Raw genomic sequence first — 26576 nt, 5'->3', positions numbered from 1 at the left:
GGAGCTCATCTGCTTGTTTTAAACACTGCCATCTATTCCCTTGCTGTATTTTATGCTTTAAGCATAAATGTGGCATTTCTCCAGAAAGAAAAATACCCTTTTCATATAAGAAAACATGCTTAGTTTTGCTACGGGTTTGATATGATATTTGGGTTGATTTTCTTTCACCTTGCCATTCCATCTGAGAAAGCATATTGTCATTGTAACAATTTTTAGCCTGCAGCTAGAAATCAAAAGTTTTATATCAAGGTAAGGGTTGGGGCTAATAATTTTAAGAGGGCATACTTTATCAATGTTGTTAGGTTTTCTTGCTTTACTGTAAGCTTTTTTCAAGTTCTCCTCTCATCTTAAAAGTAAGCTGCCCTCTATTGTAAGTGCAGCTGTAGGAATGTGACTGCAGTAAATACAAGCAACACTCACACAATGGCTTTAATCAAAGCAAAGTCCTGCAATTTATTTTAGTAGATCCACCTTCATTCCCTTCTCCCCAAAAGAACAAAAAATCCACAGACAGAGCTGTTGCTCTGGGTCACGTAGGGGAATGTGAGAAGTTCCTTCTTCCTTTTATGTCTCTGATAACAGGACCAAGCCCAGTGGGAGACCCTGCATGGGGAGCTGGATGCATTGAAGTCACTGCCAAGCTCCCATCAGCGGCAGCACAGCCCGGTGTTCTGGTGCTGGGGGTGCAGGAATGGCAGAGGGCTGGTGCCAAGACTTTTTGCAGAGATGACAGGAGACAGAGCAGGCAAGAGGACTCCAGGAGGGCATTCTTCAGCACAGCACTTCAGCAGTTGTAGCAGGAGGATCAAAGGTTTTATAGCTGTCTCTACCATCCTGCAGGAGCTCACTTCAGAGCACACTTTCAGACTGTTCACATTGCTTAACTTCGGACATGAAGGATGACATGAAAATGAACTTGCTGATAACCCTGTGAGTGCAGGCTCTTGCAGTGCAATAATCCACAGGACCCCAGCAGTCAGAGTGACCCAAGAGAATGTCACTTCTCTGCAGAGGAACCTTCCACAATGTTGTGATAAGTAAAGGAGGACTTCAGCCAGGGCCATGGTGATTCACCTCTAAATTCCATCTGTAGGACAAACAGAGAGTGATGTGGCAGCCCACCCCCCCCCTCCACCCCCCCTCTTCAGGGTCCAGCCCTGACTTTAAACACATTTAAAAACAATTAAGCACAAGATTCCATGACAACCTAAACCAGCCTAGCAACCATTCACATATTGGCTGAAGATAATACTAACCAACCATCAATCCAGTGTTATAGACATGTCCATATGTGACATCATTTTGTCCCACTGCAGCTGGCTGAGAAACCTTCCCTCGTCCTTTTCCCAGGGGACAGCAGACACTTGACCTGTTTCAGGGACATGACAAGAGATACACATAGTGGAGTAGACAAGTCAATTCTTATGATATATTCCAGTCTTAATTTTCATTTAAAGCTTTCTAGCACTTGTCCTGCCACCTGCTCATCTGTACTATGCAAATATGACAACCCATATGGTAAAGGCTCTTGTGTCTTTTTCCCCACCATCCATACTAATGGTTTTGTAGCAATTTTTTGTAACATTTTATGAGTTCTGGTATTCAGAAAGGCAAACAGAACATTGGAAATTTCACAAAGAACCACAGAGGAGATACTATCACCTACACTGTGGGACCAGCAATTTTTCTCTTGTTTGAGAGCCACTGCTGTGACTACTGAACACAAACACAAGTAAATCAGTCTTTTGTAGTCCATGCTGAAGTGTGTTGGTATTGTCTTGGTGGTCCTGCATGGGTTTATCACTGGTCTAGTAGTGGTTTATCACTACCTAGTAGGAAGTGTGTCCTAGTTTCAGGACTTCAAAGTCCATCTTCATATTCCTGTGCAAACATTTTACAAGCAAGTGTACCTAGAGCAAGTGCCAGGTCCTGCACTTTAGTCATAACAACCCCAGACAATGCTACAGGCTTGGGAAGGAGTGGCTGAACATCATCCAGGCAGAAAAAGACCTGAGGCTGTTTGTTGACAGTCAGATGAATGTAAACCAGCAGTGTTCCCAGGTGGACAAGAAGGCCAACAGCATCCCAGACAACAGCTATCAGGAATAGCAAGGCTATCAGGACAAGGGAAGTGATTGAGCCCTTCTACTCAGCATTGGTGCTGAGTCTAATGCAGACCTAAAGTCTGCATTCAGTTCTGGGCCCCTCACTACAAAAAAAGACATTTAAGTTGCTGGAGTGAGTTCAAAGAAGGGCAGCCAAGCTGATGAAGGGTCTGGAGAACAAGTCGTATGAGGAGAGGCTGAGGGAACTGGGAATGTTTAGTTTGGTGAGGAGTAGGATGAGAGGAGACCTTATTACTCTCTACAGCTACCTGAAGAGAGTTTGTAGGGAGGTGGGTGTTGCCCTCTTCTCTCAAGTGATTAATGATAGCACCAGGGGAAATGGTCTGAAGTTGCTCCAAGGGAGGTTTAGACAAGATATTAGGAAGAATTTATTTACTGAGTGGCTAATTAGGCATTGGAACCGACTGGCCAGGGAGGTGGTGGAATGACCATCCCTGGAAGTATTTAAAAAAATTGTACATGAGGCACTTAGTGGGCATGGTGATAAAGATATCAATTATTAAAGTTTAAGATTGATTTTCAGAGGGAAGAGAGATGTTGACAGTTGGATGTGGTGATCTTAGAGGTCTTTTCCAGTCATGACAATTCTGTGATTCTGTGAAGAATACACCCACTTTATGACTGCCATCCCAGTATGCAATTCTTAAGAATACAAGAAAATGTTATCTATATACATGGTACAGCAACTCAGTAGAAAGTAGCTGTAATTATGAGCAGGTTTAGAAAGGTGTAAGTGAACAATGCACTTCTGGTGGTTCAGTATGCCTAGGATGGTATCACAGTATTCAGTAGTCATGACATCCACAACTGAGAAATAGCCATGAATGCAACTCTTTTCCCTGGTACAATCCATGAGGAGTCCCATGAATATTAGAAATAATCTGTCATACTCTAGGACTTCACTGATGCATGCACTTCAGAGGCTTCAGAGGAAAATATGCATTTTAAAATAAGGTCCTTTCTGTAGTTAGGTGAAGAAATGAATACAAGTGGTAATGCACTCTAAATTGCATCATAATTCATCATCCTGCACAAATGTGAAGCATATCTCTTTTCATTTCAACACAAATAGGGCAAAACAGATACATAACAGGAAAGCCAGAATGAGTAAGTGTCCATGAGAAAGTTCTTGTGGATGATTGTGTAAATGCCAAAACAAACAACTTACACATAAAGAATATTAGCCCCTCCTCATTGTAGTTCATTATCATTAGTAAACACAAAACCCACACAATTCTCTGCAAATGTTTCTGGAAAATATGTCTAAGAAGTCTAGATTTAACTCTGGAAATAGTTTAAATATTACAAAACAGATGACTTTTAATAACTCCTAATCTTGAGACATGCCTTGAAAATATGATCCATATGTTCACTGTCATATATTTTGGGAAATACATATTCATAGTTGATGAAATCAGTATAATTTAGTGTGCAGGATTTCAATTCCCTCTCAACTAATGAAAAGAAAAAAAGCTTCTGAGAGCACAGTCCATTTTCTATCATTTCCTATTACCATAACCATAAAACCTGCTTTTTAATTTGGCTGTTTGTACTTGTAATTAGCAAGAATTTGCCATTTGTCTAGACAACACAGTAGCTGACTGTCTGGCATAGCATTTCTAGCATTATTAGGGTGGACTAAGAAAGCACATGACTATTTGTTGTAAATTCTTTTCTAGCATGCAATATTTTAATACGCCATCAAAATTCTTAGGTTGGATTGCACTTAATTAACCCTCCATTCTTGACCTCGATTCTCTGTCATGCAGCTGTGTTTTTAGAAGTAATTATAATGTACTAATGTACTTTACTTGAGTAAAGTAGAGTTTTTTGCTCCCTTCCTCTCATTTCATTCCACACCCCTAACCCCCAACCTCCCAGACATGGAATTTCTACTGTGTGTGAAGTTTCATTATTGGTGGAGAAAAACTGATTTCTCAGAAGTTTTTTTTTTTCCAGACATTTCATAATTATAGTGTATGTTGGATCATGGGAACCTCAGAAAGGATGGTATGAATTCTAGGAAAGGAGAACTAGAACAAGAGAAGTTCATACCAACTTCTTGGTGCTATCAAAAAGCATAAAAGAAAAAAAAATAATAAAAAAAACAAAATTAAAAAAAAACCCAAACAAAACAATACCAAACCAACCAAACAAACAAACCAAAGGAACCAGAGATTTAAAAGCCACAGTGAAAATACCAACACTGGTATTCACCTGTCCTTTTATGCCAGATTGTACATGATCAGATTTCCTACACTTCTTCAATCACTCTTATTTAAAGTTATTACTTCACAGCTGGTGTGTATTAGCTGACACTGTGCCTAATCCTTTACAAGTTCTCAGTAATTTCTAACCACTTTCACTTTTACAGCCTACTAGCATTACAGAGAACACAGAAAACAGTTTCTAGTAATGACTAGCTGTTTTAGTCAGGCAATAGAAATCGGAAATTCTTGAGGACTTGTAGTAGACACTAAGGAACTTCCAGTGTGCTCTTGCATTTTACAGTTGTGGTATGAACATAATCCACAGTACTGAGTTGTCTTTGGTTCTCTCGTATCTAGATGAGATTTCATATGTTTTCCTGCAGAATTCACAACACAAAAGGTCTCTAGGTTTCTCAATAATTACATTCCTGTAAGTTCAAAACTGCTATTTGAATAGTAAAAAGGACCTTTTCTCTCCTCTGCACTTTTCTCCCTCATTATTCAGAAATGGCCACCTTTGGCAAAGAATTGCTGAGCTTGTTCCCCAGCACAGCTGGTGGTTCAGGTAGTAAGAAACAGTCTTGGCAGAAGACGTGTTCATGCTCCCCATTTTCATGGTTACAAAATAGAATCAGATGTCAGATTCAGACTTTGCTCTCTAATGCTCTTATAATCAGCAAGACTTCACAGCATGCAAATGGATAAACCACTTCTATCTCTGATTAGCTTTATAATGGTGAAACTTTACCAAAACCAATATTTTCTGCTTCATACTATTTTAAACAAAATTAAATATGGGCTTTTGTATTCTTTGTAATAAAATACCCAAGTCTGCCCAGTGCCTCTATTGCTGAAATCTCCATGATAAGGAGATCATCTGAAATGCAGCTGGCAACCAGCACTGTTTCTCAAGTACTGGAAGTTCCTAGGCAGTATGCTTGATGAAAAACACATCGTGTGTTCATTTATCCCCCTATGTCTATATAAAATGTGAGATATAAACATCTCTTCCCCAAACATACTCAGCAAATCTATATCTGGTTTACATCCTTCAGTCACAGCAATGACATTTCTTTAGCTAACCCATTGTGGAACTGATTTCTAACAAAAGAGAAGCAAATTCAAATTGTTAAGTTTAACCTGATAATGAAATACCCTCTCAGTAAGTCTACCACTGTAGTCCTGGCTGCATTATGTTATTGTTTTCTGGTGACAGATAGGCTGCTGCAAATACTTCTACCATAATTCATCTCCTCCAAGCAGAACAAGCGAAAAAAAACCACCCAAAAACCCCACAACCACCCAAAAAAACAACCTAACAAAAAAAAAAACACCAAACAAAAAAACAGCAAAAAGCCCAAACCCAAACAAACAAACAAAAAAAGAATGTAAACTGCTAAATTAGATGGTGGGAATGGATCCTTGTGATTTCTAGCTCTATGAATATAAAACAAATAAGACAGAACAAAACCCCCATGCTGTGTTTGATATCTTTCTAAGTGCTAAGTAATAAACATCAATGGCAGCAAAACAGTTTTGCACCAAGCTGTTTCTCTTTAACTCTGCCTGCTGGCTACTTCTACTATTTTCTCTCTAATTATATAGTGTTTCATATTACCTGCTTAAATGAGAAAATAATTGATCAAGCACTCTCAGGGAAAATCTAATGCAGAAGAGAACGCCTTCCCAAATGAGATTTTTCCATGCCTCGTCTGCCACATTACCCTCTCATCTGAGCTCTGCAGAAAGGTAAGAAAATTGAAAGACTGCTACAATAGTTTAATGGAAAATTCAATCCCCTTTGATTTCCTAACAGTCTTAATCAGCAAATGTGGGTCCTTCAAGTTACCCCTAAGGCTTGGTAAATTTGTCAATCTGTCTATCAGTAGATGCATCAAAAGACACTGAGGTGCATGATCTTATCTCTGCACTAGACTTTGGAAGACAGCACTAAGACCGTAGAACAGAATTGTCAGTTAAAATCCCTAAGTATACTGTAAAAAAACCCACAAAACCTTTCCTAGGAATGGCTAGTGCAAAAGAAGCTAAGTACTTTAGTCTCAACTTACTCTTTACAGTTTAGAGGCCTTTCAGGTTGCAGGGTTACTCAGATCTTGGGATTTGAATCTAATCCTCTCCTTAGAACATACATCTCTAAATATTAGTTCATTGTCTGAAAGAAGCTGTTGTGCCAAATTTTATAAAAGAGCATGGCTAATCAGAATACTCAAAAGCTAGTACAAAACTAGCTTGTCCCAGTTCCAGAGACTGCTTATGAATTTTCTCCTGGGCCTATAAAATATAAATACAGAAAGAAGTCCTTGAAGCAAAGACTAGAGACCACAAATCACCTCTGGAGATTGTCTGGTCCAATCACCCTTGCCCAAAGAAGGTTCAGCTAGAGAGGGCTGCCCACAGGTATATCCAGCTAGGTGTTGAGAGCTTGCAGAAATGGAGACTGCACAACCTTACTAGGCAACCTGTGCCAGTGTTCAGTCACCCTCACAGTAAATAAAGTTTTTTCTTATGTTTAAGTTGAGTTTCTTGTATTTCAATTTGTGCACATCACCTCTTGTTCTTTCACTAGATAGCACTGAAAAGAGTGTGGCTCCATCTTTACTGTTTTACTTTGTTTTACTTTTACTTTACTTTACTGTTTTACTTTTTTACTCACAGATAAGATGCTCCTTAGCCTTCTTGTTCTTCAGGATGAACATTGCCAACTCTCTCAGCTTCTCCTCATGCAGCAAATGCTCCAAGTTTTTAATCATCTTTGTGGATCTTCACTGACCTTGTATGCCCATGTCTCCCTTTTCCCAGAGAGTCCCGTACTGGGCTCAGCACTCCACATGTGTCTGCCCAGGGCTGAGTAGAGAGAAAAGATTACCTCCCTCAGCCTGCTGGCAATGCTCTGCCTAATTAATCCCAGGAGGCTTTTGACCTTCTGTGTTGTAAAGATACATTGCTGGCACATGTCCTACTTGTTCACAAGGTTCCTCAGATCCTTTTCTGCAAAGATACTTTCTGTCTGGTTCCCAGCCCATATTGGTACATGGAGTTATTCCTCCCAGAGGCAGGACTTGGCACTTCCATTTGCAGAACTTCACTAGATACCTGGTTTGCTCATTTCTCAAGACTACCAAAATCCCTCTGAATGGCAGCACAAGCCCCAGGTGTGTCAGTTGCTCCTCCCAGTTTTGTACCACCTGCAAGTCATACTCCTTCTTTGCTTTCTCTCTGCCACAGATTAATTCTTACATAGTGTTAATGGGAATGGAGGAGTGTAGCTCCTCAGAATGGTCAGTAATGCAATGTAAGCAGAGTCCTTTGGGGAGAAGGAGACAGGGACTTCAATCTTTTTATGATGAAAGCAACAAGCTGATATCTCCAGCAAAGTTCTCTACACATTAGATATCTTCCATAAGGATAAGGATCTTTTTTTTCTCTCTCAATAATCTTTGGAAAGTCAGTGACCATACTTCTTTTCAGAGGCCAGATTCCAAATTAGACAGTTTTGAAGCATATCATGACTGGCCCTTGGAAAATGTTTAATTCCTAGATCCTGAATCCTTGAGATACATTCTGATTTGCTCAGAATGGGACAGAGACTGAATTTTAGCTTATGAATCAAAGGGGAGTTACTTAATGTGCTTATGTACCTCAAAAAATATGCATCAAATGAGTGCATGCTTCAGGATTGCAACTTTTATAGTTGGTGTTTGGGTTCTGCTTAACTCCTGCTCTGAAAATCTCAGTAATCTATGTGCTCTTGATGGACTTACAGAGGGAAAGCAAACGTCATGAGCTTTTGTCCAAGGCTATGACAAGTAGCAACTTTACCTTGACTTTGTCCTTTCCATCCAGCCTTATAGAACCTCCACAGTGTACAATATTCACTTTCATAGTACTGCTACAGACTCTAGAAAGAGAGGAGAATGAGGAAGAGGAAGATAACATATAGTTATTTCATCCTGTTTAACAAAACCATCCAGTCCCTACAAATTAATACATTTTATGCTGGGCAAGATGTATTCAAGCTACAGATTTTTATGTTCAAAAGTTCAAAGTAATAATTTTTGAGAAAGAAAAATTTTAGCTCTACTTACTACCTACTATCTCCAGCCATCTCCATTTTTCCATAGGAAAAAAATATGTGAATATTTGAAGTACTCGAAGAGCATTTCATAAATAAGTTTGTTTAGAAATCTGAAATTCAAAGAATAACATCTTAATTTTCATAAGTTAAGTTTAATTGCTATCAATACACTTCTTCAGTTTCCTGCACTCTGCAGTTCTGACTGTACTATGAGTTTTCCACGCTTTTTTAAATCCCAAAATGTGCCCATCAGATAAAATTTTCTATTTGGACAGCACTTCTTGTCTTTCCAAAGTTGTTCATAACTCTGGAACATAAGGTTTAAAATGCCAAGTTACTAAGATGTCTCCTGATCTCAATGACTGCACCCTCAGTTAAAGCAATAGTCCCTTAGATCTCAGATTGCCTTGGGAGAAACCAGAAAGATATTAAAGGTAAACGTAAGTAAAATACATGAACTAAGCCAATGTACTTCAAAGCTGATGTGAATGAGTGTTAATTGTATAGAAGCCTTTGATTAGGAGAATTTTCAGTGCCTCTGCTTCATTTCTGTAGCAGTTTCAGGCCAGACTACTGCTTGAAGTCTTCAAAATTCAAATACACAAACCAGTTTTGCATCCCCAGAGGGACTCAAAGGGGTCATTTTAGCAGAAATGCCAGCTGATAGATTTCAGGGCTCCTCTGGTGTCCTTGGGGGTCCAAATACCAGAAGACAAATCTGTTCCCACCTAAGAGACTTGATGTAGTATAAATAGGTCGTACGCAGAACTTGTGATTTCTTCAGAAGACCAGAGGCATTAATGGAAGAGCATAAGCAGGATTTTTGCATTATTTAGTGTTTAATCAGAACAAACCATGACCAGTAATCAGGTAAAATATGGTAAATGAGAAGAGTCTGTCAGAGAGTTACAAAAGAGAGTACATAAAATGGCTGTCCCACAAGCAACAGTTTCTTTGTCTTCTAAATATACGATGACTTTCCTACCTCCACAGCCTGAGAGAGAAAAATGTCATCATGCTTTGGCCCTCTGACTTCTTCAGCCCATGCTGTAACATCCGAGTTAAGCTTCTTCCCCCAGAAGGCAAGTATTGGGGTAGTGCTCCTCTAGCTAGTCTAGTCTAGTAAGTGGTGTTACAACTTAGTTATCTCTGTCTCTGGCAAATTTAGTTGAGAGAAGAAGGAGGGGACAGACCGACTAATTAGTCTTTTCTCATATAGCTTCTACATCCCCTGAAAAATAAGCTGAAATGGTGACTATAGGATGTTCAAACATCCCGATGTTCAAGGCTTTAACAACGGATAAAATTTCAACAGTTTGAAGTTCAACAGGCAACTCCAAGCCACTACCTTCCTACTCAGGAAAATTTTTTTAAAGGCAAGTCTAGCTGCTACAATGCTATTCAATCATGGAAATGTCTAAGCCAATATTCTGATTCTCAAAATTCAAATTTAAAAATCAAATAAAAAAAGAACAATCATACTGGGCCCATCTAGTCTGGATAAAGCCTAAAGGGAAAAAACTGTCTCACCTATGGTGGCAAGTTTTAAGTCTTTGCTGAACCTGTAGTGGAGATTTGTGCTGCATTGATTCTGTGATGTTTGTATTTCGAAGACTGAGGAGAAGACATTAAGGAAGTTTCAATTTCTTTTGCTTTATGAAGGGCCATTAGTCTTCTGTCTTTTCAGCTGAGCTGTGTATCAGTAGTTAACTTAATAATTATGCAGGCATAAAAACAAAAAGATGTTTTGCTTGGTTTAGAAAATTGTGAGACACATGAAATAGGAAGATAACTTTAAAAGATAAAATGTTGCCTCTTCCTAACTGTAGTCAGTTCATATATATACATATATCCTTAAAAAAAGAGAAAAAGATTTCTTATCTCTTGCTATCAAAAATTTGTCATCATTTACAGCTGTAGTCATCTGCCCAATGTTTCTTCTGTAGAAAAACAAAATTAAATTATTTCTTTATCAGTATAATGGGTTCTTAGGAAGTTCACAAACATTCACTGCTGTTCTGTTTCAGTACTTTGACTTGTGTATTTTGAAGAAATGATTTTGCAAAGGTTTATCAGGTGATGAAAACTAGTTTGCACTTCACAAAGGTGTTACAAGATAAAGTGGAGAATATTCAGTGGGTTTACAGCAGCAATATTTGCTCTAGGAAAAGCCATTTTATTCACTTTAAAACTCATATTTTACTCTGGTAAAATGAAAGAAATATCTCTCTTTTGCTTCAAACAGCTATGAAACTGCAAACAATGCCAACTCACCCAAAGGATTCTATGTTTACATACTATTTAATTCCAAGTAAATATATCAAAGGATTTATCTTTAAAATGCAGTTTGTTTAGGAAGTATATTTCCTATGCTTCTCATGATGCATGTTAGTGGGTTTAGCATAAAATCCATTATAAATTCATTGGATTCTACTGCAGTCTGATTTCATGGAATTTTTTAGATATTTTTTTTTTACACCCTTCAGTTATAAACAATGTAAACCAGAATTTGTTATTATACCTTCTCTAGAGAAACTAGTCTCTATTTTCTAAATGCTGCCATACTTTTGGATTAGAGAAGAAATAATGGTAAATAACAGTTCATACCATAAATCATATGAACATACTAACATTTTTAGTGAAGTGACTTCTACCTGTATATTGCATGATTGCCCTCAGGACACATTTATAGTCTTATGAAAGTCTAGAGATAAAGAAATTGATAATTAAAGCATTCTTAAGAAAACCATATACTTCATACTAACCACTTATTTATGGTGTGGGGCAGATCCAAGATAACAGAAAAGTAAGAGCTATTTTCTGTCAGGAGAGTGAACTTCATTATTATGCACTGAATATCACAACAAAAAAGGGTTCTCCCAGTGAATTGACAAGACATTTGGCTTTCATCCATTAAATTTTTGGATATACAAAACCAGGCTTTGCAATAAATATTTACATTTGCTGTCTTATATAAAGCACCGTGCCAAGACCAAATGAGGAAAAGGCTCTAAACCTTCAGAAATGTCAAAGTAATATTTAGCTTTTCTCATTTTAAAGAATTCTTTTCTTTTAACTGTATTTGTGCTCCTCATTTGGGAATTCCTAGCAAGATCAAATTACCTAAGGCTTTTAGCATAATGGAAGGGAAAATTTGGAAGCTGCTGAGGAAAATAAGGTTATTATCCTGTAAACTTGTTTTCTACCCAAGATTTTATAGCAGTTCAGAAGCCTAGGTGAGTATTCCAGTTTTCTTCAGTGGGAGTATTTTGTAAGGAAATAATAATGTCTATTTGAATAGATTACATTTTTAAGGGTTTGGGTGTTTTAAACAGTGGCTGGTACAAAATCTTGGAGTGACAGTGGTATTTCTTTATTTATTTCTTAAAGAGGATCACAACCAAAGTAATCTAAGTTGCTTTATGTTAAATCACTACTGAAAAATGGCAAAAACAGCAGTAAAGGTAGATGTAGTGTTTCCTGCTTTTTCATCAGTCTGTAGGGTAAAAGAGGACCAGGGGTAGAGCAGAGGGTTTGCCAGAAGTGCCCGGGTCCAGGCTCCATAGTGCACGGCTACATTCCTTCCCCAGGTTTCAAATTTCCACCAACTGTGACTGTAGGAGCTCTGTCTGGGTGGGACTTAGGTCCCCAACAAACTCAGGTTTGTTGATTATGAGATAAGCTTTGATTTTTTAATATTAAAGTGTAGCATTATTCATCCATATAGGGAAGAGATGTAAACTTGTAATTCCAACTGTTTCTCAAGCTGCTATGCAAAAAGGGTTATGTAATAGCTGTCAGTGTTCTAAATTCTCTGAAGAGCAATAGCTCTAAAAAAATTAGAGAACTGTAATAAACCAGCTTCATTTTATGGTCGTTTTAATATTTGATAAAAGCCCAGAGTGCTAGAGCAAACTAGAAAAATCTGATCTCCTCTCTGGAGTAATTTACCTGGTAATGCCTGGAGAATCTGACCTAATTTCAGCAACCCTTCTTGCACTCATGCTAGTATGAAATGTGACAGGAGCACTTAAGAACTATTCCTGATAAAATCTCAGGGGCAAAGGGTGGGTTGTGTCTGTATCTCATCTCATTACCCCAACAGACAGCTATACAAACTGAGCTGTCTTAGTTGGAGTCCAAGTGACTCATCACTTTAAAGACAATTACAGTGCTAATATAGATTTAAAAAAATGTTTTCTTTAGTAATTTGAAATATTCCCTATGGCCTGTAAAGCAAATTACTACATACATATAAAAGGGCATATTTATATTCTTAGTGTTTTCTCTTAAAGATTTATGAAAATTATTCCAATATAGTTCATCCTTATAAAATAGATACTGAGAGTTTGTCCAAGAATAATTTTTTAAAAACTGATTACTAAAATAAGTAGAGCTTGCATGGTCTCTACCTCAACTCAGAGCTCTCCTATATGAGTATTTTCAGACAAAATAACATGTAAGTTACCCCAACTGGATTTTATTCAGCTGACTCACTAGTAAAGGCATAGTCACTTCATTCTAGAACAGCTGATGTCACAAAGATTTGTTTATTATTACTATTATTATTGTTGGTTTTGCTATTGCTATACTAGCCTGCTTGATAAAATTTCCTTGATCAGACTTGATTTACATTTATGGAGCTTAAATAAAATACTTTAACATTATGCCTCGACCTGGTGCAGTATGATGTCATTGTCCATCACACCACTGGTAACATAGATATGATGGTATTACAAATCTCTCAGGACAGTTTTGTTGCTGACAAGTGACAGTGGTTATTTTTGGAAATGTTATAATGTGTAATGTTTTTACCAGAACATTCTTGTGCACAAGACTAATACTGTTAGAAGTCTGCTCACAACATTGTTAATCTGAGAAGATTCTATGAGTGCTAGAATCCACATATGCTTAAAATTACCAGAATGCAAGTTCTGTAAGGTTCTAATAATAAAATCCCAAGGTAGGAGTGCACTGATAACACAAATTAAAATCAGAATAAATGGCAGAGTGCAAGGGCATGGGACAAAGTGGAAAAAGGTGGGATAATGTGGAACAACGCGGAGCCATGGAGCAACTGCTGCTTTCATGAAAACATAGGAGCCACCAGAGAGCTAACTGTGGTTATTTTCAGGCTCAAGAAAGTGACCACATTTATTAGGCAACAAATCAAATTTTAGTTCTCTATGATCTCTTCAGTGGTTATTCAGCTCAAACATTGCTTCAAAACCACAGATATTTGATTAGTTGCAACTCAATATGCCAATGTGGCAGATACATATAAGCATCTATCAGATAAATTTCAAACTCTGGATCATACTTAATCTGTGTCAATGAACCTCATTTTCCTATTCTACTCTCCTTTTAGATAAAACTTTTTATGTTGTACTTCCCAGCACAGTGTAGCTTTATGACATTTTGCCATTTTTCTAAGTGAGATGTCCCTCCATGGGCACCCCCTTGTTGTTGGGGCAGAGCTTGTGAGGTTGAGCTGTGCTGGGGGTGTCATACGCTTCCAGTAGGGGTCTCTCATGCCAGACAGGTCACAACTGAAGGGTCAGACAAAGTGTGTCCATGGGCAGGATGGGCTCACCAGCCCTCAGGCAAACATCCTAGGAGAAGGACAACTGTAACTCCAAACCCCAGCAGATGGAACTCGTTTAGCCTTGTAAGGCCATCCATCTCAGAGGATACTCTAGAAATGTACCCTGAGGGCTTTGCTGTCACTGTCCAAGCTTGCTAGGCAGAAACAAAGGTCTTGGCTTATACATACTTTGTAGTGTGATAGCGAATTCGTCATATGACATTTTAAAATCCTTCCAATCTAAGATGAATTACCAGATTTTCCAGGAACTTTATGATCAGTTCAGTCAGTTCTAATGTCTATGTTTTTTGTGGTATAGGACGTAGTGTCCTTTTTGGTGTTGTATACTATTTCCTGGCGGGCATCAAGGCCTGCAGTTACATGGCTTTTTGTATGAACTGATTTTGCTGCACACATTTTTATGGCACAGGAAATATGAGGAGTCTGTATGATTTCTCTTGAATATAGTGCAATTTGGAAAGTACCACCACAGGAGTCTAATCTGTCTTTGTTTTGAATGTATGTGTGTTAGTACTGAGAGAATCTGCATGTGAGACTCTATCAGAGTACCCAGAGAATAGCCAAGCATCACTTCCCATTCACTAAATCCTGCTGTGTTTATCTTAGGGCAGCTTGGCCTCCTAGTTTCCATGTATGTAGTCATAGCCACATGGAGCAATCTTCAGTTAAACAATCTCCTCTCTAAAGAAATAAAGAAAATAAGCACCAGAAATGTTAGAGGTGCTCTAAAAGCCCTGCCCTTAGCTTACCTGTGAGTTTCAGCATGTATCCCACCATAGTCAAGGATCACACAGGTTGCAGCCATAAATCAGAGTAAGCTTTACAATAGTTGTTTTGTACAGAAGAGGCCTGCTTGCAGCAGGCCAGAGCACAGTATGTGCCAGTCACCTAAGTACTAACAGCTTTCTCAGTCTAAATTTATAGCCCTTGCTGAATCCCACTGCTTTCCTGTTATCCCTGCTGTCTCCCTTTGACCATTTGCAGTACAGACTTCTGGCTGCCCAGGGACACACCAGGAGACACCTACATACACTTTGTCTAACCATGTTGTCACAAAACAATTGTTGTTCCACAGCAGGATTTCATTTACCCTGGGCTTCATAAATCTTTGTGAATCAGCAGTGGTGTTTCAAAACCCTTTTGAAGCAGGGGAGAAGGTGATGAAATAACTTAGATTTCCAATTTGCAGCAGTTCTTTTTCAGCAAAGCCACGGACTGACAAATATTTAACAATTATTTTTTTTTTCAGAAATGCAAAGATGCAATCTATCTACATATTTATTCCCAGTATTAACAATAGCTAGGGGTACTTTTAGAGAGCAAGATGATAGAGTTGATATAGTGATTATGAAAATTACTGACAAAGATACAAAAAGGTTTCAGAGATGTGTTCCCTTGCCAAATCACCTAGCAAATAATGAAGGGTGCTGGTTGTTTTTCTGTGGAAGCACAGCCTCAGGGCTTTACACTTCCTGAGGACTTACAGTACTGCTGCAATACCTGGTAGAGTCCACAGCCTGTACATGTGAACAATGGGATTTTCCTATTGTTATCCTGGCTGTACAAGAATAGATGCAAAGTGTCTGGAAAAGACTTTTTAGAGAAAACAATAGCTTTGTTTCAAATAGCACTCCTACCTGTGCTTTGACTTTTCGAGTCTTCCAGATCTTTCATTTCTTTTGCACTGATGGGTTGCAATACATCATTTTATCTCTCAGACAAAGAAATTTCTTGTTAGAACTTATTTTTAAAACGAATTATTTTAAAAACATTTTGCATTTATGTATTTGTACTTGTATTTTACAAACAATTTACATTTTAATATTTATGTTGCTCATCATTAAAACTATGGATATGCATAGGCTAACTGAACATAAAATAACTGATAAAATAATTTCAGTTTATGTCTTTAAGGATGTTTTTTTGGTAATCTGATATCACAAAAACCCCCAACATTTTTAGGTGTGTAATATCAGCTTTGTCTATGACTTGTGTTTTCAGTACTTTGTGTTATATACTTCTGCTTGGAGTTGGATTTTTTTGTTTGATATGACAATCAGATTGGATTTCACGTAGTGTCTCTAAATCTTAAGCTATTTCTAGAATATAAGATCTGAACTAAAACCAGGATTACTCTCATAAAATGTGGTCTGAATTCATATTTAACAGTACTCAAGAACAAAAACTGAAAACCCTTTCTGGGATGTCAAGTGGTCTCACAGGCACTCAGCTCAACAGACATTGTATTTCTTTTCAGAACTGCACCTGTGAACAAAGACTAGGTAGTTTTTTTCCTTAAGAAACACCTATAGGAATACTTAGATTCACATTATTTATTACTTATTACTATATTGCCTGCAACCATCATGACCAGCCTATTCTAGAAGCAAAGTTTCTTGGGACTAGGAATGAGGAGAGTAAATATCTGCTTTTAATCTAATGGTTGAATATTCAAAGAAGATGAGAATATCCTGAGATTTGATTCCTGTTGTTAAAAGACATTTTAATTGTACATTTAATTAATTATACATTTTAATTATAAAGGACATATAATTATACAGTGCAAGACTGTTAGCAAAATTGCTAATTCTATCAGACTTTCAGAAAAATAAAAGCATAAATTTACTGGAAAACAAACTTGTGCATGAAGGACTCCTGCCTTGAAGTTAGTTTCCCCTCTCTGGATAAAGCATTAAGAAATGTAGAAGACTGATGAATTTTCTTACAAGAAGCAGAATGTAACTGCAACTGAAGAGATTGTCTATAGACACTATATTTGCTAGGCTGGGGTAAATAAGATTTTACTGCATTTGCAAACAGCAGCATGAATGCTTATTTAACAGAGTCTATGGACTCCTGTTGCAAAACAACATATGTGAAACCTTAGAAAACCAGAGCAGACTCAACTACTCAGTGAGCTGGCAGTGTGGTGGGGAGTAGCACAGTTTTTTGACAGCAGCACTTTATGAAAAGCACTTATGAGAAGCACCTATTTTCTGTTTCTGAAGCCTCAGAGCAAGAAGGATATAAAAAGATTCTTTCTTCTATAAGGTCTTCGTGATTCGCTTGACACTTTTGTGTGCACTCTGCATGGTTAAATAGTAAGAAAGGCATGTGAAAACCATTAGTTTAACTTCAACCTTGTTTATTTAGGGGGGAAGGGAGAAGCAAAAAAATATTATCTGGTATATTTACACTGGCGAAACTTCCCTGAAAAAGCCCCTCTAGTTTACATTAATGGTTGAACAAACACTGTAGTCAGATTAATGCATCTTCCAGAAGGAACTATATAGCAAATGAAGCTGGGATTGCTGAATGGGTGGCCACCCTCCACTGGCCACTGTGCTGCTTTAGGACATTGCTGCCTAAGCAAAAAGGATCCCTAAAAGGCTGCTTTATGGGTTGGAGAACTTTTGCACTCCACATACTAGTGAACCAATAATTAATCTTGTATTAAATTAAAGTACTGGATTTGAAACAGCAGGAGCTCAGGAGCTGATTTATGAACAATAGTTTGGCTGTAAAGAGATAAAATTTTGGTTCTGACTATCTCACTGTGTTTACTGTCATTGTTTCCTTTATGCTGGGTGACATATATAGCAAAACTGAATAAAACAGTATTGGTTTGGGTGAAAGCATGTAGTAGAGGTTTCTCTCAAAGAAAACAACTTCACAGCAGACCAGACTGCAAATCCCTGAACAATTAATCTCGCGATTCACACTGCTAAGTAATACTTATAAGACTGGCCATATTACTTATGCAAATAGACATTCACCAATGTTCTGCTCTGTTAGGTGACTTACTCAACTACACAGTGCTGCTTTTTTTGCAGGTGTGTTTGATCTATTCTAAAAGTTCTGTGTCAGTCTTTAGAAACAAAACCATGGGTGTTGGTCTGTGTTGAATAGTGGACAAGCATTTGGGAGGTAAATAAATATCAACTTCAGTAAATATTGAATTAGTTTGTGTAAAGTGCCTTGGAACACTTGAATGAAGTAAGAAATGTGTGAGGGTTTATAGGTCACACTGAAACTTACTGTTTAGGATTCTGGCATCCAGTTAAAAACTAGTGTGGAGCAGTTTATTACTCATTAAAAGTTCCATGAGGCTAATGAAGCTACTTACAGGTATGGTTCACAGCAATCTTTTTAGCATCTTTATGTACAGCTCATTTAGAAATACAGGAAAGCTAGGGTTTATGTAATAGATGAGCATGAATTTCTGGTTTCTCTTGATGCTTCTATCTTCTGGTAGGCATGGAAAATTGCACTGAAGTCAGTAGGACTGTTAGTGAGGTCTGGCCTTCAGAGTTGCATCCCAGTTTGGTTTTCTTACCATTAGAAATGACTAAATTCCCCCATAGTCTCTCTACCCAAATTTGGATATCAACAGCTGAACAGGTGATCCTGCTGAGAGGTGCCTCAGATGTGGAGCCAACAAGATTAAAGATTAATTCAGAAAATACAATATGACCATCAAAACCAGAAGCCAAACTCAAAAACCAACCAACCAGCCAACCAAACAACAAAAAAACCCCAAGCTGGGTGAAATTGTTTGTCATATTGCCCAAAGGCTGTAAAACCTCATCTTGACTTTATTTCATTCTCAGAAAAAAACATTTAATGTCTAGAAAAATGACTAATTACCAACGATTATGTTCTGCTTCCATGCTTCTGGAGGAAATTTTTGCTCATTTTCACTGTCTGAAATGCATTCTGTTGTGCCAGAATATGCTCCACATGTCTTTGTAGAATTAGGACTCTGGCGACCAGGCTGCTTCCCCAGTATTTGTTGCCATGGAGCTGCCTCTGCCTATTGAATTCACCTGGGCAGGCTTCAGATGGCACACTGAACAGATTCAGTCTGTCACTAACAGGTGTCTTCAGTGACCACAGAATTTCATAAATGCTTTTCACAAGGAAAAGCAAGTCCTGTTCGGATTTCCTATTAAGGGATCATTTTAAGTAAAATTAATGGTTTATTTTTTTCATGGAATGGTTTGGGAGATCATCGATGGCCTGACATTCCCTCCTTGAAAGAACAGTGCTTCTTCATTATTGTTTCAGAATATTTCAGAAATATCCATTCAGGGAACTAATCCAAGAGAGAATGTGTACATGTTTCTCCATGGCTTTCACTAGGAGCTGCAGCTCCTGTGCTGCTGGAGAACAAAATTGTTTGATTTTTCATTTCCTGGCCACCAAAAAATTAGCTGTCAGCTTTTAATAGATACACCATTTAAAATGTTGATCTTTTCCTATTAGATTTATTGGTGTAATTCCATCCTGCAAAAAACCAAACCAAAACAAAGAGTCTATTTTAAAGGTGGTTTTCTTACAAAATATACCAGGACAAAGCTGAAGGGAAATTTGTTTTCTTAGCATCTAATGACATAAAGAAACCATCCAGATTTGAGAAACAAGACATAGAAAGTACTTGAAAATGTATTTTAAAATACATGGTTTCAAAATAATATGGAAGTACGTATTTAGCTACAAAATGCAGAGTAAATCTGATTGATGCACCTCATGGTTTTCTTTTCACAGGACTAGAAACAAAATGTTTATATTAGGCTTCTGGCATTTTTTTCTACAGAATTCATGTGGCATTCCAGTGTGACATTACAATGGAAATCTATCATCTCAGCACAAACTTGGCTCTTAGGTTTTTGAAAGACACTTTAGGGACAGTTATATTAATCCAAAGGCAGCAGAGAATCAGAGGGGAAATTGGTGAAGTTTTAGGCACTGTTTCATGTTTAAAGGGCATGAATATTTCTCTCAAAATTATGTTCTGGAAATAGATAAGACGGTTTTGATGGAAAATAATTGACTGTGGCTAATACAGTATTTGAATCATAGTATTAATGTGGCTGATGATATCTTATTTATAAGAATCACTTTTCTTATGAAGCTTGAAAGTTGTTCAAGCTTTATCAAAAATTGCTTTCTTACAAAATAAGAGCTTTAATTTTGGTAAAGACTGGGGAGAAGGTTGAGTAAAAAATTCTTAGCAGTAAGGGAGAAAAAAGAACAAACAAAGCCTGAAGACTTGTCTTTCCTCATCCTCCTTCTGTTGCATAAACTCAAAGTACTTACCAAAAAACACTTTTCAGAAGCCAAATCAATGTTATTCTGCATCAGCATTTTCAAAACTTACCCTGGTTGAAGTTTGGTGTTCATAGTTAAGCCAAACTAAGGTCTGGTGTGCTGGCAGGAAGGAACACCTGCATCCCTTCTCTAAGCTGTGTATTCCTGCTGTCCTCTTCCCCTTTCACCCTGGCAGTTGCACTTAGAAGATTTCATGGTAAAATGGCTCATGGAGATAAAGCAGCAGAGAATTAACCCTATGGAAAGGTAATTAATATTCTGCTACATTTTCCTCAATTCTTGAATGGAATCCCTTATCACAAGAATGTGCAAAGGAGGGTCAGGTTGGTGCAGCCAAGGTGAGAAGGGAGGGAGATGCCTTCTAGCAAATGCAGGCTGTTAAAATCGACTTGATGGTACTGTGGAGATGTGTCATCAGCGATCTGTGCTTCAGATCTGTGCATGTGTAAATTGGAAAAGAATCTGTAAACTCTTCAGCATATAACCTTGGCAACAACAAGTTAACTGTCAACCACGGTGATGCTTTTGCAATGCACATCCAGATTAGAGGTTGTCATTGTTTTTTCTTACATCATTTAAAGTGAACAAAGCTTTGCTTCAGTGTCACAAAGGAGTGATTGTGATATTCCTTCCCTAAACCAGAAAAGTCCAAGCTGAGCATAACGTTTAATGAAGAGTAGAGGAAAGGTGGACGTCAAGGAGCTGAGAAAAGCTCAGATGCCGTCCTTGGACACAGGCCGCACGTTCTGCTAAAAGCTGTCTCCCATGTCAGTAACTCATGGATTGAGCATATTTGTGGGTGAGAGTGCTATAAAGCCTTTTTGTGCTCTTGTGATTCAAGTATTTAATAATAAGAGAGCAATAATGCTATAAATAGGAATACCATAGTTGGTAAGGACTAGGGATGCAAAAGGAGATATGTGGTCTCAGTTATGACAGGAAGGCAAAGAAAAGAACAGAAAACATCAGCTGAAACCAGCAATTTCTGCAGAAGTGCTTTATCAAACATGAACTTTGTATACATTGACAACAAAATTGCCTCTCACAAAGTGAACTGCTTGCGAGTGGCAATGTGCCTTTTTTGGTCACACTTTGCAAAGGGCTGAAAATATGTGCTTAGGAGGTGTTATATCTTCTGCATGTATTGGGAGCCTTCCTGTGCAATAGGAGCATTTTTGCCAGTGTTTGCATCTTGCCTCTATCTTGAATCATGTTGAAACTTTGCTCCTTCCAATCCTGTCTCCTCCCTGAATTGTTATTTAACAATATCAATCAAAGTTTTCCTGCATGGCACCTATATCCTAAAGACTAAAGCATAATAAACATGAAATGGAAGAAAGGATAAGTTTATTAAATCCAGACAGGCAGCCTTGTGTTCTGATACAGACTGATAATAGATTCGTAATTGAGTCTGTCTGGAGTGGTTTTGTTCAGACTTGTGGTGTGAAAGATAAAGTAGAAAAATAAGAGGAATATCTTTAGTTTGCACTTGTGGCAGCCAGCCTCCAGTTTATCACTGGAAAAGATGAACTGTGTCTGTTCTGGGATATTAAATCCAGGTAACAGAGTGAATTCTTGTTTTCATAATAATGAATTTCTAACTACAATGCATTTTAAGCAGGATGTGGCAAAGAGAAATAGATGGTCAGCACTGCTTTCTAACATGTTTCCAAAGAAATTCACTTTATCAGGCTTTAAACATATGGTCAATGAGAAGCATTTCAGTAGTTTCATAAGAGTCATTGTAAGCTCACCAGCATCTTTTTATGCAAGCTTTTAATTATCCCCCTTTGGCCTATGCTTCTAGCTTTTAGATGCATTTGCACAAATATCAGCAAAGCATCACACGCAAAGTAATATAGTGGTGCTTGCTTGAGAAGACAATAGAATCTCTCATGCAACAAAAAAAAAGCTACTTTTCTTCAACCAAATCAAGTTAGCTTATCTGTTAGCCTAAGGTATTTGCTGTTTTAAAAAAAAAAAAACCCCAAACACTACCACCACCAACAAAAAAGTAAAAAACAACTCACAAAAAGCCAACAAACAGAACATCTTGTTTTTATTTTGGTCTGCTAACATTTACATGTTTATAAAAATCCAAAGAAGCATGTAAAACACCTCTTCATTGCAGATAAAAGTGTAAATAAAAAAATCCCAGCAGAGTATATATTTCTGCTGAGAAGTGGTTAGGAATAGCAGGTTGCTTTCCCCTTGAGAAAGAACAAGCAATTTGGAATCTCTGCATATTGTTTTTACACATTGACCCTTGTCCTGGAGCAGATGTGGCCAAAAACAGCATGCAGGGAGCTGACTTTATGTGAATGTGTTCAGCTGAAGGATTTTCACTGCACATTTCAAGGTTAGGGAACTCTGTCAACTGCTAAACAAAAGGAGTGAATCCAAGTAAGATACAATTTTTTTTGAAGCTAATCTTCTGGACACTCATTACATCAAGGTAATAAAAGATAATTGCTACTTAAGAAAAATTAGGTAGAACACTTTTCCTCAGGAAGAGAAATGAAATAAACTTACTAGAAATTTGGATTTGATTAATGTGTGTGGTGTTTGCTGTGGATTTTCTCCAGGGAAAACTATACAACAAAACTATTTATTTTTAATTACTTTTTAAGTCAGTGTGTTCTCTTTTGTTTATTTGTGCCTTGAAAACTTCTTTCCTGAGTTCTTGTTTCTACAGCCCTTGTATGTGTGTATGTAAACATACAAAATCATTACCTTTATCTCTTCATAAAGGGAAGAAAACAAAGACAAATGTAATCATAAAATATATAAGACTCAGTAAACAAAAAATGAACTTAATTTATTCAAGTTCTAATTTATGAGGGCATAGAAATATCCTTTCAACACAGATATACAATTTATGATTTTAGAAACTGTAACGTTTTCAAAGTGATCTCTACTACTCTTAAAGAAAAATAGTATACTTGAGAGAAATGCTATGTTATTTTTATACTCTTTGTGAAGTAAAAAATCTAGAGGCTCATATGAAGGACTACTGCATGAGAGAGAATAGGCTGTCTCTGAGGCTTGCCTGAAAATTTACCAGGTAAATATACTGAATTGCAGTGGACCAGGTGCTTTCCATAGAGAATGGTCTGAAGCAGGACGACAAATGGTTCTAAAGCCATAAAGCTGTTAGAAGCCAAAGCCAACATCTTTCAATAACAACACCCCACTTAGCAGTCATTAATAAGAATATTATGCTTAGATTCTTTAGTAAATCTTTATTTATGTATTATCCTTCCTTAATTATTATAATGGTCAGGAAAAGTAAATCCATTAAAACAACCTAATTTGAAAATGACAAAGAACTTATTTAAGGCCTATATTAGAAGATGAAGTTTGCACTTCCCAGCAAATGTGTTGAGAGAAAAAATGTCTTTTTGTTATAGCCATTATAGCCACTGAGAGAATATCTGGAAGCAGTCCAGGCTCTGGTATCTTTATAGTTTCAAGATTATTAAGCATCTCTATGGAACAATTTGAGTGAAATGCAAGCCATGCACAAGACCTTCTTTCCACTTAAAATCAAGACTCTGTATCGTCACAGATAACAACTTCAAAAAAAAAAAAAAATCTATAAAGTATTTTTGAAGAGTACCATTACTGCTTTTCAAAATGAAATATCAAACTTCTAGGACAAGTGAAAATTCTTGAGCTTGCTAAAATCTCAGAGTACTTCCATTTGCAGAGAAATCCAACTCCTTAGCAAAAACCAAGTAAGTAGCTCCTGCAGGAGATTTTTCACTATTCATATGAAAAAATCCATAGTGGTTTGCTAATACATAAAGGAAACTTATTAGCTGTAATGTAAGATGTGATAAATCAACCACTCAACTGGGGGGAAGCTTGACATTACTTACTGAAACTGAACTGGCTTTTTTGCTGGTTTTGGTTTGCTGGCTTCTTTTCCTGTATGTGACTATTATACTGCTCTCACTGATGGTTGTGATTTTAAGTATATATATATATATTTATAAACTCAGAGTTTCCATACTCATTTTTCACCGTTTACTGTCAACTGATAAGAGATTTCACGAACAAATCGCACACTGATAGTTAAAATAGAAGTTTCCCTCTAGTGAAGCAGAGTGCAGCGACGTCCTATCCAAAGAGGACGCCTACAGGTAACAGCTCGTCCCCTCCGGAACCTTCTCGTACTACAAGAATCACTCCACCGTGTACTTCGGCGATCAGAGGGTTTAGTCTCTGTCAGGACAGTCGTGATGTTAGATTTTTGCTTCCAGGAAATGAGCGATAGACCATCTCAGAGGTGCAAGGTGATTTTCCCTGTTCAGTTTTTGAACAAAGTCTTTCCAAAGCCTCCTGTAGGATGCCAGATAAAAAGAAATACCCTCTAAGGGGTCACCTGGCTGCAGGGGTGCGAGCCCCTCCCGACATCAACCGGACTGAGGGAAGAGGGGGTGCCTCCACCCGCCCGCCGCCCGCCTACCGAGAGACACCCCCTTCCTCAGCCAGGCTGAGTAGGGGGAAAAGCAGAGCCCGACCCCCCAGTCCTCAGCCCTAACTTTCCGTCTGGCCCCACCCGCCTCGACCGGCGGGGCGACAGGCACCGCCCCGCTCCCACCGCCCGGTAGCTGCCGGGAGGGGAGATGCTGGTTGTCACTTTCCCTCTTCCCAACGCGCCGCCCCCCAGCCCTCCCCCCGAGCCCGGCGGTGGCGGTGCCCCGTCCCCCGGCGCCGGGCTGGGCTGCGAGCTCCCCGCCGGCAGCAGGCAGGGCCCCGCTGCCACCCGCGACCCCCTCTTCGCCCCCTCTCCCGGCATGGCCGGGCGCTGAGGGGAGCCCCGCAGCCCAGGCTCGGCTCGGCAAGGCTCGGCACGGCTCTGCCCAGCCGCCCGCTCTGCTTGCCAATGGTCCAGAGTGACATGTCCAAATCCCCTCCCAGCCCGGCGCAGGAGGTGCAGATGGAGCTGCTGGAGAACCCCCTGCCCGCCTCGGCGGCAGCACAGGTACCGAAGGGGCTGCGGCGGGGAGCGGAACCGGGCGGGGGTCGGCGGGGCCGAGCTGGGCTCGGAGGGTTTCGCGCTGAGGCTGCGGGCGTCAGGCTGGGAGAGGCGGGGAGGGGAGCGGCGGGGCTCCCCGGTCCTTCAACTTCGGCTTCTTGCCGTCAGAAAAGTTTGAAGGCTCTCCGGAGACGCCCGAAACCCCTCTCCTCGCCCCCACCCCCAAATGCCGTTTAATGAACACGTACAGTGGCGTGCTCTGTGCCACAAAAGCTTCGCAAATCAGAAGAACCTTGCGGTTATCAGGAGGGTGGGTATGCAAGTAATAACAGTAATAGCTGTTGAGGTGCTCTTCCATGCGTTATTCACAGGTTACAGCTATTTTTCTCTGCTCCAGTAACCTGTTGTATCTGTACCTGACGCTTGCCACGCACTTCTGAAATCTTCCTTATCTGTTACAGAGGCTTGTAACAGTCTGTGTTGATGGGGGAAGGCGATTCATGCTCGGTGTTGAGCAGGAATTTGGGGGAGGCTGAAGGTGTTGAGCCCACTGCAGATTTAAGCTGCTCAATCACCATGCAGAAGGTCGTTGTACAGTAATCTCTGAAATGTTAACAACTCGGTCCATGTGCGCTGTGTTCAGGTGAATGGATGAAAGAAGAGAAGCAGACTGTGGATGTGTGTACAATTGGTAAAGACGTCATATTTTGAAAGGTGGTTTCTGTTTAATATATCAATGTTGCATAATATGTTCGAGTTTGAAATAGTTGGCTACAGAGATGTATGGTGCTATTTTAAAACCCATAAAGAGATGGTAAAATCTCATGAGTGCATTTTAAATTACAAACATGCTTGTTCTTGTTAGGACAGATTTTTTGTCCTTTTGGGGGTGGCAGTTTTTGTTGCTTCTGCCAAAGCTATCTCATGCTTTATTTTCTTTGAGAAGTCTCTTACTTTATTTTCTTTGAGAAGATGGTCCAGTTTCATCACAGAAGTGCTCAGTTGCCAGAGGAAAATGCTGTCTGTCAAGAGACCCACTAATTGATCTTTACTTACTGGGGACCAGTGACAGCAGGAAAAAATCCAGACACTGGAGCAGAGACTAGGTTAAGCTAAAAAAGAAAAAGTGTCTCTTTGGATGTGAATTTGACTGCAGCCTCCAAGAGCAGAACAGACATTTCAGTAGGACCATATGCTTTGCCAGTTTCTCCAGAAGCAGTGGCAAAGGAACTAATTTCTGACCTACAAATCCCCCCCCCCCCTCCCTTTTACATGTCTTTTCAGCCCTAAGCACAGAATCAGCAACTGTCAAATCATATGGTGCCTCTCTGCTGTGGATAAATGTCAAATACTGATTATAAAAATGATTCTCATCCTTCTTTTTAAATAAGTATAAAGAATGTGTGTTTAGAGAGGAAGGATAGTTTGTTAAAACACCCATATT

The 26576-nt window shown here is 38.8% G+C and overlaps 1 protein-coding gene across 2 annotated transcripts in view; it reads left to right on the top strand.

Annotated features, from left to right (window-relative positions):
* Positions 1 to 24839: 24839 nt before the first annotated feature.
* CACNB2 (calcium voltage-gated channel auxiliary subunit beta 2) overlaps positions 24840 to 26576 on the top strand; it is a 224748-nt gene continuing 223011 nt past the window's right edge. Inside the window, exon 1 of one of the 2 annotated variants that reach the window (XM_030446526.1) lies at positions 24840 to 25138. In XM_030446526.1, coding sequence (XP_030302386.1) covers positions 25040 to 25138 — 99 coding nt within the window. In that variant the 5' untranslated portion in view covers positions 24840 to 25039. The remainder of the gene's footprint in view (positions 25139 to 26576) is intronic. The other variant, XM_030446528.1, reaches the window with a different exon arrangement.

Source organism: Calypte anna, chromosome 2, assembly GCF_003957555.1.
Source record: "Calypte anna isolate BGI_N300 chromosome 2, bCalAnn1_v1.p, whole genome shotgun sequence".
NCBI lineage: Eukaryota > Metazoa > Chordata > Aves > Apodiformes > Trochilidae > Calypte > Calypte anna.
Note: the sequence above shows the minus strand (reverse complement) of the source record. Positions and strands in the feature narration are given on the sequence as shown.